The sequence below is a fragment of the Prionailurus bengalensis genome, chromosome A2, assembly GCF_016509475.1.
Source record: "Prionailurus bengalensis isolate Pbe53 chromosome A2, Fcat_Pben_1.1_paternal_pri, whole genome shotgun sequence".
Classification (NCBI taxonomy): domain Eukaryota; kingdom Metazoa; phylum Chordata; class Mammalia; order Carnivora; family Felidae; genus Prionailurus; species Prionailurus bengalensis.
This window is the reverse complement of record NC_057348.1, coordinates 153,022,704-153,037,232: the sequence shown is the minus strand read 5'-3', so window position 1 is coordinate 153,037,232 and position 14,529 is coordinate 153,022,704. Positions and strand designations below refer to the sequence as shown.

General features: G+C 40.4%; 1 protein-coding gene across 1 annotated transcript in view; it reads left to right on the top strand.

Annotated features, from left to right (window-relative positions):
• SVOPL (SVOP like) overlaps positions 1-14,529 on the top strand; it is a 68,678-nt gene that overhangs the window by 46,963 nt on the left and 7,186 nt on the right. Inside the window, exon 13 of the mRNA XM_043589676.1 lies at positions 7,441-7,530. Within this exon, the coding sequence (XP_043445611.1) occupies positions 7,441-7,530 (90 nt within the window). The remainder of the gene's footprint in view (positions 1-7,440; positions 7,531-14,529) is intronic.

The following is a 14,529-nucleotide window of genomic DNA, read 5'->3' as shown; positions in this document are numbered from 1 at the left end:
TATATATACAATTGTGTATGTATATATATGTATATATATATATATATATACACACACACACACACACACACACACACACCATATCTTCTTTATCTCCTTCAGTCAGTGGACATTTGGGTTTTTTCCATAACTTGGCTACTGTTGATAGCACTGCTATAAACATTGGGATGCATGTGCCCCTTTAAATCAATATTTTTGTATTCTCTGAATAAGTACCTAGTAGTGCAATTGCTGGATCATAGGGAAGTTCTATTTTTAACTTTTTGAGGAACTTCCATATTGTTTTCTACAGTGGCTACATCAGTTTGCTGGGTTTTGGCTTCATTTCTTGTTCTTTTTCTAGTTCCTTTAGGTGTAAGTTTAGGTTGTTTGAGATTTTTCTTGCTTTTTGATGTAGCCCTGTATTGCTATATACTTCTCTCCAACGACCACTTTACTGCATTCCAAAGACTTTGGACCATTGTGTTTTTATATTCATTTGGTGTCGTGTATTTTTGTTTTTTCTTTGATTTCCTTGTGGACCCATTCATTCTTTAGTAGCATGTTGTTTAATTTCTGTGTATTTATGGTGTTTCCAAATTTCTTCTTCCAGTTTAATGGTGTTGTGATCATAAAATTTGCATGTTAGGATCTCAGTCTTTTTGTATTGTTGAGGCCTGATTTGTGACCAGTATGTGATCTCTTCTGGAGAATGATCCGTGTGCACTTGAAAAGAATGTGTATTGTGCTGCTCTAGGATGAAATATTTTGAATCTGGTCCAGTATGTCATTCAAAGCCATTGTTTCCTTGTTGATTTTCTGCTTAGGTGATCTGTCCGTTCATGTAAGTGTGGTGTTGAAGTCTGCTACTATTATTGTGTTATTATCAACGCGCTCCTTGATATTTGTTGTTGTTTTATATATTTGGGTGCTTCCACTTTTGTGGGCATAAATATTTACAACTGTTAGATCTTCTTGTTGGATTGTCCCCTTTTTTTATGATATAGTACCCTTCATCTCTTGTTATAGTCTTTGGTTTAAAATTTAGTTAGTGTGAAATAAATATTGCTACTCCATCTTTCTTTTGATATCCATTTGTATGATAAATGTTTACCCCTCACTTTGAATCCACAGGTATCTTGAGGTCTAAAATGAGTCTCTTATAGGAGGTTTATAGATGGGTCTAGTTTTTTTTTTTTTTAATCCATTCTGACACCATATGTATTTTTTTAAGTTTATTTGTTTTTGAGGGAGACCAAGACAGTATGAGTAGGGAAGGGTCAGAGAGAGAGGAGACAGAGAATCCCAGGCAGGCTGTGTGCTGCCAGCACAGAGTCTGGCTTGGGGCCTGAACTCAAGAAACCATGAGATCATGACCTTATCCAAAACCAAGAGTCAGAAGCTTAACCAACTGAGCCACCTAGGCACCACTGACACCCTGTGTCTTTTGATTAGAGTCTTTAGTCCATTTACATTCAGCGGAATTGTTGATATGCATTTAGTGCCATTTTATTACTTGTATTATGGTTGTTTCTGGGGTTTTCTCTGTTCCTGTCTTGTCTTTGTCACTTTTGGTCTCTCCTTTTCACTCAAATAGTCCCCTTTAATATTTCTTTCAGGGCTGGTTTAGTGGTCACAAAGTCCTTTAGTTTTTGTTTGTCTGGGAAACTCTTTATCTCTTTTTCTATTCTGAATGATAGCCTTGCTGGATAGTGTATTCTTGGCAGCAAATTTTTCCATTCAGCACTTTGAATATATCATGCTACTCCCTTCTGGCTTGCCAGGTTTCTATGGAGAGATCTGCAGCTAGCTTTATGGGTCTTTCATTGTAAGTTAGGAACTTCTTTTGTCTTGCTGCTTTTTAAGATTTTTTCTTTAACACTCTATTTTGCAAATTTAACTGCAATATGTCTTGGTATTGGCCTGCTTTTGTTGATTTTTTTTCACATCTGACAGATACATAGTGTGTTTTATTGAAAGAAACTAAAACCTCAAAATGTTCTCTGAAACAAATTGGTTAATCAGTCCCCACCTTTTTGCTTCTTCATGATCAGGAATCCTGCTGTTAATAAAGCTTCTATCTTCTTATGATTGCCTTCATGTTCCTTTTCATCAGGTTTTTTCCTTTCCTGTCTAAACAAAGAATGAATGTGTATATAGTCTTGATGGGAGAGAGTCAAAGTCAGGATTTTGTCCCATGGCCAAGAGAAAGCTCCAAGATATTGTCTCCAAGGTCGTATGTCATCTAAAATCATGGACATGTAATAATAAAAATGATGATATTGTTGGCTAACATTTATTAAAGTCCTATTATAGGTGGTAAATTAATGTGCCTCTTTCTTTCTTTTTAGCCTTAGTTATCCCTTTACTTACTAATGCGCCTAAGAAATGTTTACTGAGGGGCGCCTGGGTGGCGCAGTCGGTTAAGCGCCCGACTTCAGCCAGGTCACGATCTCGCGGCCCGTGAGTTCGAGCCCCGCGTCAGGCTCTGGGTTGATGGCTCGGAGCCTGGAGCCTGTTTCCCATTCTGTGTCTCCCTCTCTCTGCCCCTCCCCCGTTCATGCTCTGTCTCTCTCTGTCCCAAAAAATAAATAAACGTTGAAAAAAAAAAATTAAAAAAAAAAAAAAAAAAAAAAAGAAATGTTTACTGAATCACCTTAGATAGATGTCTGATTAGATTCATTCATTTATTGATACCTTCTCCCCATATGTTGGGGGTACAGCAGTGAACATAAAATATCCCTATTCTCAAAAAACTTAGATTCTAGTGGGGTGGGGGACAGACAATACGCAAATCTGCTTGTCAGGTAATAAGTGCTGTAAGGAAAAAAAACAAAAAGAGGGAAAAAACAATAGTGATAGAAGCAGAGTAGGAAGCATTATTTAAAAAGTTTATAAGGGTGGTCAGATAGAGGAGAATTACAAATTTTTGTTTTGACGTTTTGGAATTGTTAAAGTTTCCTTTAGCAATTCCAGAATTTGGACTCTAACTTGTTAAAGCTCTCTTGACATGCATTTGCACAGCTTCAGAGATGTACCTGGAGAAGGCAAATAATCTAAAGAAGCATGAGCATATGACCCTAGAGGTTACTTTGCTCTTAACTTGTAAAACAACATTTGTAGCCAGTCTAATGTCAATCAGCAAAGGTTGACAGATGATTCATCCGTGTTCGTACCATTGTTGGTCCCTGTTATTGTTTTTCTCCTCACATTTTATTTATGTATTTATGTATTTATGTATTTATGTATTATTTTAAAAATTTATAGCCAAGTTAGCATATGATGCAACAATGATTTCAGGAATAGATTCCTTAATGCCCCTTACCCATTTAGCCCATCCCCCCTCCTACAACCCCACCAGCAACACTCTGTTCTCTATCTTTAAGAATCTCTTATGTTTTGTCCTTCTCCCTGTTTTTATATTATTTTTGTTTCCCTTCCCGTATGTTCATCTGTTTTGTCTCTTAAAGTCCTCATATGAGTGAAGACATATGATATTTGTCTTTCTCTGACTAATTTCACTTAGCATAATACCCTCCGGTTCCATCCATGTAGTTGCAAATGGCAAGATTTCATTCTTTTTGATTGCCGAGTAATACTCCATTGTATATATATACCACATCTTCTTTATCCATTCATCCATGGCTGGACATTTGGGCTCTTTCCATACTTTGGCTACTGTTGATAGTACTGCTATAAACATTGGGGTGCATGTGTCCCTTCAAAACAGCACACCTGTATCCCGTGGATAAATGCCTACTAGTGCAATTGCTGGGCCGTAGGGTATTTTTTAATTTTTTGAGGAACCTCTATACTGTTTTCCAGAGTGGCTGCATCATTTTGCATTCCCACCAGCAGTGTAAAAGAGATCCTCATTCTCTACATCCTTGCCAACATCTGTTGTTGCCTGAGTTGTTAATGTTAGCCATTCTGACAGGTATGAGGTGACATCTCATTGTGGTTTTGATTAGTATTTCCCTGATGATGAGTGATGTTGAACATTTTTTCACGTGTCGGTTGGCCATCTGGATGTCTTCTTTGGAGAAGTGTCTAGTCATGTCTTTTGTCCATTTCTTCACTGGATTATTTGTTTTTTGGGTGTTGAGTTTGATAAGTTCTTTATAGATTTTGGACTAACTCTTTATCTGATATGCCGTTTGCAAATATCTTCTCCCATTCTGTCAGTTGCCTTTTAGTTTTACTGATTGTTTCCTTTGCTGTGCAGAAGCTTTTTATCACTATGAGATCCTAATAGTTCATTTTTGCTTTTGTTTCCCTTGCCTCGGGAGATGTGTTGAGTAAGAAGCTGCTGCAATGTGTTTGTTGATTTTGACAGGAGTTCTCTGTGCCTCCTGGGTCTGGATGTCTTTTTCCTTCCTCAGGTGAGGGAAGTTTTCAGCTATTTCCTCATAAATTTTCAGTCTCTTGTTCTCTCTTCTTCTGGGACTCCTATACTAGGAATGTTATTATGTTTGATGGAGTCACTGAGTTCACTAAGTCTATTCTTGTGTTTCATAATTCTTCTTTCTGTCCATTTTGTTCAACTTCATTGTTTTCAATTTTTTCTTCTGTGTCACTTACTCCTTCCTCTGCTTTTTCCATCCTTGAGTTCTTGCATCCAGTCGGTTCCCAGTATCAATTATGGCATTTTTCATCTCTGATTCTTCTTTAATTCTTGTATCTCTGTGGTAATGGCCTCCCTTAAGTCTTCCATTCTTTTCTCAAGCCCAGTGACTATCCTTAGAATCATTGCTAAATTCTTCATCAGGCATGTTACCTATATCTGTTTCACTTAGATATCTGGCCATGACCTTATCTTATTGTTTCATTTGGGATAAATTCCTCCATCTTGGCATTCTTGTCCAAATCTCTGCCTTCCTCTGTGCATTAGAAAGGCCTGTTATCCTTCCTGTTGTTCAGAGTAATGGCTTTGTGAAGAAGAGGTCATATGGTGTCCAGGCCTGGTGCTTCAGTAAGTGAGTGACTCTGGTGTTTGTTGTGTGCACTCTGCTGTTGTGTTTGGTTGCTCTGTCCCTCAGGCCAGTCATCTGGAGAGGCTCTGCTTGCCTGGAGAGGCTCTGCTTGCCTGCTATGGGCAGTGTTTGGACCTTTGCCAGAATGTGGTGAGTTTAACTAGCTGTGCTCTGGTCTGCTTGTTAAATGAGACCTGATGCTGCTTCACTAGAACTGAAGCCTTGAAAAACTCCCTGGTTGGGAGATGTGGTGTGGATGGGGATTTGTGCTAGTCTTCTGGGGAGGACCCTGCCACCCTAGGACTGAGGTACACTTACCCAAGGAGGGCAGTACAGGCAGAGTGCAGGGGGAAGCTATGTTCATTTTCATCTCAGGAAATGCAAAAGTCTGTTTGTTCAGATTATAGATATGGCATGTCAAAACCATTAAAGCCACAGTGAAGAATACTCTTTTCTCCCCATACAGATAAAAATAGGAAACTGGCGTATTTGACATGAGTAATACAGTGTGTTTCTAAAGTTATATTTGAAATATTCAACTTAATGTATTTTGGGGCAAATTGATTTAAGAGGTCATTTCTGAGTGATCTTTGTGATACTTGTTGTCTAAAAAAATCAAAGGTATATACCTGAAGATGATTATCTTCTATTATCCCACCCAGAATTGTCAAAACATGAAGGTCATTTCTGAGTAATCTTTGTGATACTTGTTGTCTAAAAAAATCAAAAGTACATACCTGAAGATGATTATCTTCTATTATCCCACCCAGAATTGTCAAAACATGTAAAAAAGACTTTATTTTCATTGCTCTGATATCATCACCATGTATCTGAATCCATTATTTTTAGTTATTTTCAGCCTCATTTTCCAGAAAAAGAAAAAAGCTTCCAAAAAGGCACTCAACTCCTAGACCTTCTCTTACAAAAACGGTGGTTTCAGCTAGGCCAGAAAGCTTCTTGATTTTGTATTTGACAGATGCTACTTAACAAAATGTGACTGAGGAAAGGGGCTATGTGCTTTGCTTTAGTGAATGAAATAAAAACTACTGGTATTGTATAGCTTTGAGAGAAAATTCTTGAGTTTTGAAAAACCATTATTAGATTAAGTATTCTCCCTATAATGTGTTAAATACCATTTGCTTACTTTTGCCAGTTCCTATAAGAATTTGGAATTAATAAAGTCCAGATTAATGAAGTTTTATTATAAATGTAATAAAGTTGCATCAAAAAAGTAGATTATGCCATAAGATTCTTTTTTTCTTTTAAGTATGTTCCACGCCAAACATGGGGCTTGAACTCAGATCCCTGAGATTAAGAGTTGTGTGCTCTACTCATTGAGCCAGCCCGGGGCCCCAGGACATAAAATTCTGCAACAAGAATGTGATGAATGGTATAGCATGTACCTGGCACACTGGTCAAGTCTTTTCACTGTATCTGTATTAAAGGTTTCACTGAATCATTATTTGGGGAGGATTTTCTTTCCCTTCAGTAGAACCACTTTATTTATTTATTTATTTATTAAAACAATTTTTTTTAATGTTTGACAGAAAGATAGAGCATGAGTGGGGGAGGGGCAGAGAGAGAGGGAGACACAGAATCCGAAACAGGCTCCAGGCTCTGAGCTGTCAGCACAGAGCCTGACGCAGGGCTCAAACTCACCGCGAGATCATGACCTGAGTCGAAGTCAGATGCTCAACGGACTGAGTCACCCAGGCACCCCATTTATTTATTTTTTAAATGTTTATTTGAGAGAGAGGGGGAGTGCAAGCAGGGAAGGGACAGAGAGAGAGTGAAACACAGAATCCGAAGCAGGCTCCAGGCTCTGAGCTGTCAGCACAGAGCCTGATGTGGGGCTCGAACTCACAGACGGCGAGATCATGACCTGAGTGAAGTCGGACATTTAACCGACTGAGCCACCCCAGCACCCCATTAGTAGAACCACTTTATACATTTATAGTTTTAAAATGGAAACCTTCTTTTTGATTCCAAAGGTTACCTTTTTGAAATTATACTAGGAACATTCAATTAAACATATTTTGGAATTTGGTCATTTAAAAGATAATTGCTAAGTGTTTATCGTTTCTCTAATATTTAAGAATGCAAAGTTGTATGCCTGAGAACACACATGTCCTGTATCTCATATCCTGTATAGAATATCTGGTATTTGAGGGGCATCTGGGTGGCTCAGTCAGTTAAGCGTCCAACTCTTTAATTTTGGCTCAGGTCATGATCTCACCATTGTGAGATCAAGCCCCATGATGGGTTCCATACTGAGTGTGGAGTCTCCTTAAGATTCTCTCTCCCTCTCTCTCTGCCTCTCCTTTGCTCATGAGCACATGCTTTCTCTCAAAACAAAACAAAACAAAAACCAAAAAAAGAAAGAAAAGAAAAAAAAAGTCTCGTATTTGATATATACCAAAGCTAGGGAAGGGGACTTGGGAAGGAAAAAGTCCAAGCTAACTGATGCTTCTTATGCTCCTCTCTCCAGGTCTATCCCACAACGATGCGCGCTTTGGGGATGGGGACCAGCGGCTCCCTGTGTCGCATTGGTGCAATGGTGGCACCATTTATATCCCAGGTACAGTCCAGGAGTTTTTGTAGGGGGGGCAGGGGAAGAAGTCTAAAGTAGATGGGGAAAGATGCATTCCACGTCCTTTCAAGTTAAGGGTTTAATCAGGGATTTCTGTTTACTTAATGATTTTTCTTGAGTTGCTGTTTTCCCATTGTTTGGTGAATATGGGTTAGGGAGAGAGGCTAAGTAAAAGCTTCCAGGCTTGTAGCTGGTCAATAAACTGTATTTCATCTCATGCAGGGTTTGAATTTTGTGGGGCATTGTTGTGGGAAGATAGAAAAGAAATGGAGGCTGCAAGGGGCTGGAGCAGTTGAATGACAGTTGGTTTGAGCCCTGACCCTATTCTGGGGCACAACTGAAAAACAGACTATAGACGTGCCCGGAGGCATTTGTGGGCAGCATAAGTCTAGTGCTAGGGCAAACCTAGTGCAGACTGGGATAAAAATCCAAAGGTGGCCTGGAATCATGGATGGACCCTTGTTTGAGGAAGGATATAGGCAGATATGGTGCTACACATGGTAATGTTTCTTCAGAGGGCTAAACAGCTGGCTCATCTGCACTGGTCCTTCTCTTTTGGCCACAGAAATGGAAATCCACCCAAGCTGACTGCAGCAAAAAGACAGGAGTGAGGCTAGGCCCTGGGAGAGTCTGATCCAGGCAGCGGTGGTAACAGGGACTCAGGCCCTCTCCTCCTCATGTCCGTCTGGGCCCATAGTCACTCCTTTGCCTTTCTGAGCATTCAGGATTTACCCCACTTTCCCTGAAGACCAGTATTATGCTTGCCTGTGTACAAGGTCATCCCATGAATCTCAAACGTAGACCCTTAGATCCAGCCACCAGAAGACACTGATGCACTCTCTCTGCATCCGTAGAAAGGGACTGTCACTAGTCATGTCTGGTCAGATGTTCATACTTGAGCTAAATCAGTTGTGACCAGGAGTCAAGGTTACCTACAAATGCAGCTGGGGGAAATGCAGTTTTCAAAGAAAGGAGGTTGTTGCGGGCTGAGCATTCTGTCTCATGTATTTGCTATAAAATTGTTTGTGTGTTTTTAGCTATTTTGGGAGTGCTTTTTCCACTCATCTTAAGGAAAAATGAGGGCAGCTTTTGTCTAGTGATTTTCAAAGTTCTGTTATACTGACGACTTCAGAATTTTCAGAAAAGAACATAGTGGTGAAACACAGAAGTAAATTATTAATCCTGTTTCTGGATGATCAGGCCAAGGTATAGTTTATTTTCCAAGCTTTCATTAGAAATTGAGTCTGTTTTTCAACCACTTGAAAGAGGTTTTCTGGGTATTTGTGGGTATTTACCCTAGAGACCACATGGCTTTTAGTGGTTTTGTGGACCAGGAAAGATTGCCTACTGGGACTGAGTCTTCTGGGGCCATAAGGCTCTGGTCTGCTTAGCGTCCTGCAGCCAGAGGGTCACAGCTTTTTATAGTTAAGTCACTCATCTCTATATCTGCCCCCCTCATTTGTAAAATAAAGATCAATGATAGCACCTACCACATAGATTTGTTCTGAGCATCAAATGAGATTAACACATGGAAAGCACTATGATACATAGTAAATAATTAATGCTACCTAATAGTAACAATGATAACTAATAAGGCCAAAATGCTAAATATTCAAACAAATGTTTCTCAATCACAAAAATACTTTTAAGTCCGGTATTTCAATCACGATACAATTGGAATGTTTTGCTTTCTTAACAGATCTGGAATGGGAAGTTAGAATCCACTCCTAGGATATGTGCCTGCATTTGGGGTGGGGTGAGCTGCTTCCAGTGAGGTCTCGTGTCGCTCTAATGAGCTCATAATCTGTCAGCCTTCCCTTGGACGTGGTTCTCAAACTTCAGTGTGTGTCAGAATTACGAGTAACTCGGTAACAAGAAGATTGCTGGATTCCGGCCAGAGATAGATGCTGGTCTGTGGGACCGCTACAGTAGTTGTAACAAGTCCCCAGAGCAAAGCTGATGGGATTGGTCTGTGGACCGCCTGCTGAGAAGCACGCCATCAACAGGGAAAATACCAACCAGGAGACAAGCTTTACTTGCCCTTAATTCTTCCTCTTCCCCCTTCCCTTTTCACTCCCCTCACTCTTGCCTTCTCCTCTTCCTCCTCTTGTTGCTCCTCACTTAGGAACCTCTTGTAATGACCCACTCAACAAGCTGACTCCAAAATAATTGTCTGCAAATTCTAGAAACAGTTTGGCAGCTGGCAAAAAAAAAAAAAAGGACTCAACTAGCTACCATCTATATCTGACAGAATTGAGACTTATTTTATTTCAACTCAACACCCCATCACCAGTTACTACACACTTGGCTCTGTGCCTGGCATTGTTTTAGTTTTATTTATTTGTAGCAGTAAATAAGTCAGACAGGTTTCCAGTGGTGGGGCAGGAGCTGGCCTGCCCTGGCTTATGAAAGTGAACTGTTAAGTTTTCAGGAAATTTTACAAGCTGGTTGTGGTCACGGTGGACCTTGAAATTACCCTTGGTGGTAGTGTAGTATGGAAATTAGCATATGGTAGCCGTGGGACTTTTCCAGGGAAAGCCTACTGTTTAAACACTTGGCAGAACACCCACCACAAGATTCTTGCTCTCGAGAGGCTTCCTTTCAAGTTGGGAATTTACAAATATGAAATAATTATGATAATTTCAGATGATATAAGTGCTGTGGAGGTAATTTGATAATCGAAGGGGTGGCAGGCAAAATCTCTCGGGGAAGGTGACAATAGAGTTGAAACCTGGAATATGAGAAGTTGACAACTTACAAAGAGAAATAGTATTTCAAGTAGGATGCCTGGTGGTGCAAGGGCCTGGAGATGCGGCCGAGACTGGAGTGTTCCAGGAACAGGAAATAGCTGTGCTGAGTTAAGGGGAGAGATGTGCAGGGAGAGAAAGTGCCTGACAGGCATATTGAGGAGTTGGGATTTTTTTCTGAGGAGTAGTGGGAAATAATTGAAGGGTTTTAAGCAGGGAGGTGACATGATGAATTTTGCATTAGGTTGAGTTGAGTTGATTTTTGTGTATGATTTAAGATAGTGGTCTAGGGGCATCTGCTTGGGATCCTGTCTCTCCCTGTTTCTCTGCCCCTCCCCTGTTCACCCAGGTGTTCTCTCTCTGAAAATAAATAAATAAACATTAAAGATTTTGGCTTAGGTATCAGGGTAATGCTGGCCTTGTAAAATGAGTTTGGAAGTGTTCCCTCTTATATGTTTTGAAGGAACTTGAGAAGGATTGGTATTGATTCTTTAAATGTTTGCAGAATTCACCAGTGTAGCCATATGTTCTTGGACTTGGGTTTGTTGGGAATTTTTTGATTACTGATTTAATCTCCTTACTAGTAATTTACCTGTTCAGATTTTCTATTTTTTTTTAAGGTTTATTTATTTATATTCAGAAAGAGAGAGCATGAGCAGGAGAGGAGCAGAGAGAGGATCCCAAGCAGGCTCCATGTTGTCAGCACAGAGACTAATATGAGGCTTGATCTCATGAACCGTGACATCATGACCTCAGCTGAAATGAAGAGTCAGGTGCTTAACTGACTGAGCCACCCAGGCACACCCATATTTTCTATTTCTTCATGATTTAGTCTTAGTAGATGGTATATTTCTGGGAATTTGTCCATTTCTTCTAAGTTGTCCAATTTGTTGATATAATTGTTCATAAGTCTGTTATGATCCTTTGTATTTCTGTGGCGTTAGTTGTAACATTTCCTCTTTCATTTCTGATTTGAGTCCTCTCTCTTCTTGGTGAGTCTAGCTGAAGGATTGTCTTTTTTTTTTTTTTATACCAAAATAGCTCTTAGTTTTATTGATCTGTTCTATTGTCTCTTTAGTGTCCATTTATTTCCACTTTGATCATTGTTATTTCCTACATTCTATTTTTTTTAATGTGTATTTATTTTTGAGAGAGAGTGGGGAGACAGAGAGAGTGAGAGAGAGTGAGAGACAGAGTGAGAGTGGGGAGAAGCAGAGAAAGAGGGACACAGAGCCTGAAGCAGGTTCTAGGCTCTGAGCTCAGCACAGAGCCCAATATGGGGCTCGAACTCATGAACTGCGAGATCATGACCTGAGCCGAAGTCAGACTCTTAACTGATCGAGCCCCAATTTCCTACCTTTTATTAACTTTAGGCTTCATTTGTTCTTTTTCTAGGTCCTTGTGGTATAAAGTTAAGTTTTTTAGTTGAGATCTTTATTTCCTGAAATAGGCTTTATCACTATGAACTTCCCTCTTAGAATGGCTTTTTATGTATCCATAAGTTTTAGTATGTTGCATTTCTATTTTCATTTATCTCACGGTATTTTTTTATTTCTCCTTTGATTTCTTCTTTGACTCCTTGGCTGTTCAGCAACGTGTTGTTCAATTTCAACATAATTGTGAATTTTCCAGTTTCTTCTTGTAATTAATTTCTAGTTTCATACTACTGGGGCAAAGGGTACTTGATAGGAGTTCAGTCTTCTTAAATTTATTAAGACTTGTTTTGTGGTCTAACACATTTATTATCTATCCTGGAGAACATTCCATGTATCCTTGAGAAAAAGGTGTATTCTGTTGCTTTTGGATGGAATCTGTATATATGTTGAGTCCATCTGGTCTAACATGTCATTTAAGACCAATGTTTCCTTATTGATTTTCTGGTTGGACAATCTATCCATCGATCAAAGTGTGGTATTAAAGTCTCGTATTATTGCTACTTATTCCTCCCTTTGGTGTGTTAGTATTTGCTTTGTATATTTAGGTGCCTCTCTGTTGGGTACATAAATTTAAGTGCTATGTCATTTTTGTTGAATTGATCCCATTATCATTTTGTATTGCCTTTCTTTGTCTTTCACAGTCTTTGTCTTAAAGGCTATTTTGTCTGATAAAATATAGGTACCTCAGCTTTCTTTTTGTTTCTATTTGCATGGAATATAATTTTGCATCCCTTTGCTTTGAGTCTGTTTGCATTTTTACATCTGAAGTAAGTCTCTTATACACAACATTGAGATGGGTCTTGTTTTTGTAGCCATGCAGCCACTCTGTGCCTTCTGATTAAAGAATTTAGTCCTACATTTAAAGTAATTATTGATACGTATGCACTTACTACCATTTTGTTCATTGTTTTCTGGCTTTGTTGTTCTTCTTCTCTTGCTTTCCCTTTGTGACTTGATCGTTTTCTGTAGAGGTTTGCTTGGATTCTTAATCTTTTGTGTATCTACTCTAGGTTATTGCTTTATGGTAACCATGTGGCTTATGTAAGACCTTGTATAGATACAACAGTCTATTTTAAGTTGATGACAGTTTAAGTTTGAACTCATTTGTAGGCATCCATTTTTTTACCCATTTTATGTTTTTGATGTCACACTTAACATCTTTTTGAGTATCCATTCACAGATTAGTGGAGGGTTTTTTTTGCTACTTTATGGGGTGGGGCAGAGGGAAAGTGTGAAGCTGGTACTGCTTCTCTTGAGAGTGGTGTAGTCAGCCCCTAAATGTATGTGGAAGTCTGCCCCTCAGGCCACACCTTGAAGATAAATGAATCGGCCTCTTTACAGAAAGACTGGTTGTGTGTTTGCTGTGTTTCAATCGGCCGTGCCTGTGCTGTGCTCTGGGTGGGGTCAGAGGGCAGGCAGCCAGTTGGCAACTGTTTCTGTCTGTTGCGGTCTTATGGGACCAATGAATAGAAGTTCTGCTGGCCACCAGAACCAGATGACCAAGGGGTGCCCCTGGGTGGCAGCCACCAAAACTGGGGCAGACATATGTTTAAGCTCCTTTCCGGGAGATGCTGGTGACCTGGAGTGAGCCAGACGGAGAAGATTGCACTCACCCTCTGAAGGGTCTGGGGAGGATTACACTTGGCCCCTAAATGTGTATGTAGTTAGATACCTGACCACAGGCTACAGCTATGAAGATCAGCTAATTGGCCTCTTTTCCAGAAATCCAGAGTTTCTGTGTGCTGGCTTTCCACTGCTGTCTCCTGTAGTGTAGCTGGTTACAGTACAGGAACTGTTTGCTTGTTATATTCCTGTGGACCCATAAACTTTAGCCCTGCTGGCCATCGGAGACAGGTGATCAGATGTCTCCTGGGCAGTAGCCACAAAAACTAGGGCACCAGACATGTGCACGAGCTCCTTCCTTGGAGATACCAGAGATCTGGAGCAAGGTCAAGGGAGGATGTAAAGCTGGCAACTGCTGGCCTCCATATTTGGAGAATATTTCAGTAAATTCCTCGTTGTGTGTTCAAGTAGATGCTTGCCTATCAGGGTGATGCTTTAAGAGAAGAAAATAGGCCTCTTTCACAAAAAGACTGGATGTGTTTCAGTGTGTAGCCTCTGTACCCTGGGTGGGGGTGTGGGAGGGTGTCAGTTGGTGGGGGAGGGAGAGAGGGGACAGGTGGGAGGGAAGGGTAGGCAGCCAGGTGAGTTCATGTGAGCCCTTTAAGAACTGTTTCTCAGTTTGATGTGGCTGAGTGGATCTCATGGATACAAGCCCATTCATTGGCTTTCAAAGCTAGATGTTGTGGGGGCTCATCTCTCAGGCACAGGTCTTAAAAGTTGGCGTGCCAGGGGCGCCTGGGTGGCGCAGTCGGTTAAGCGTCCGACTTCAGCCAGGTCACGATCTCGCGGTCCGTGAGTTCGAGCCCCGCGTCAGGCTCTGGGCTGATGGCTCAGAGCCTGGAGCCTGTTTCAGATTCTGTGTCTCCCTCTCTCTCTGCCCCTCCCCCGTTCATGCTCTGTCTCTCTCTGTCCCAAAAATAAATAAATGTTGAAAAAAAAAAAAAAAGTTGGCGTGCCAGATGTGGGATTCAAACCCTTAGCTCCTCAGGGAGAAGCTTGGAGTTCTAAGTTCCCTCCTGATTGTGGTAGCTGCACCAGGGGTGGGTTTATGGCAAGATTGTGTCTCAGCCTCTCCTACTGTTTTGATGTGGATTTTTTTCTTGTTTACCTTATGCTTAGGAGTTGCTCGGCTAGTTTTTGTGTTTCTTTCAGAGGAAATGGTTTCCTATTTAGCTGTAGAT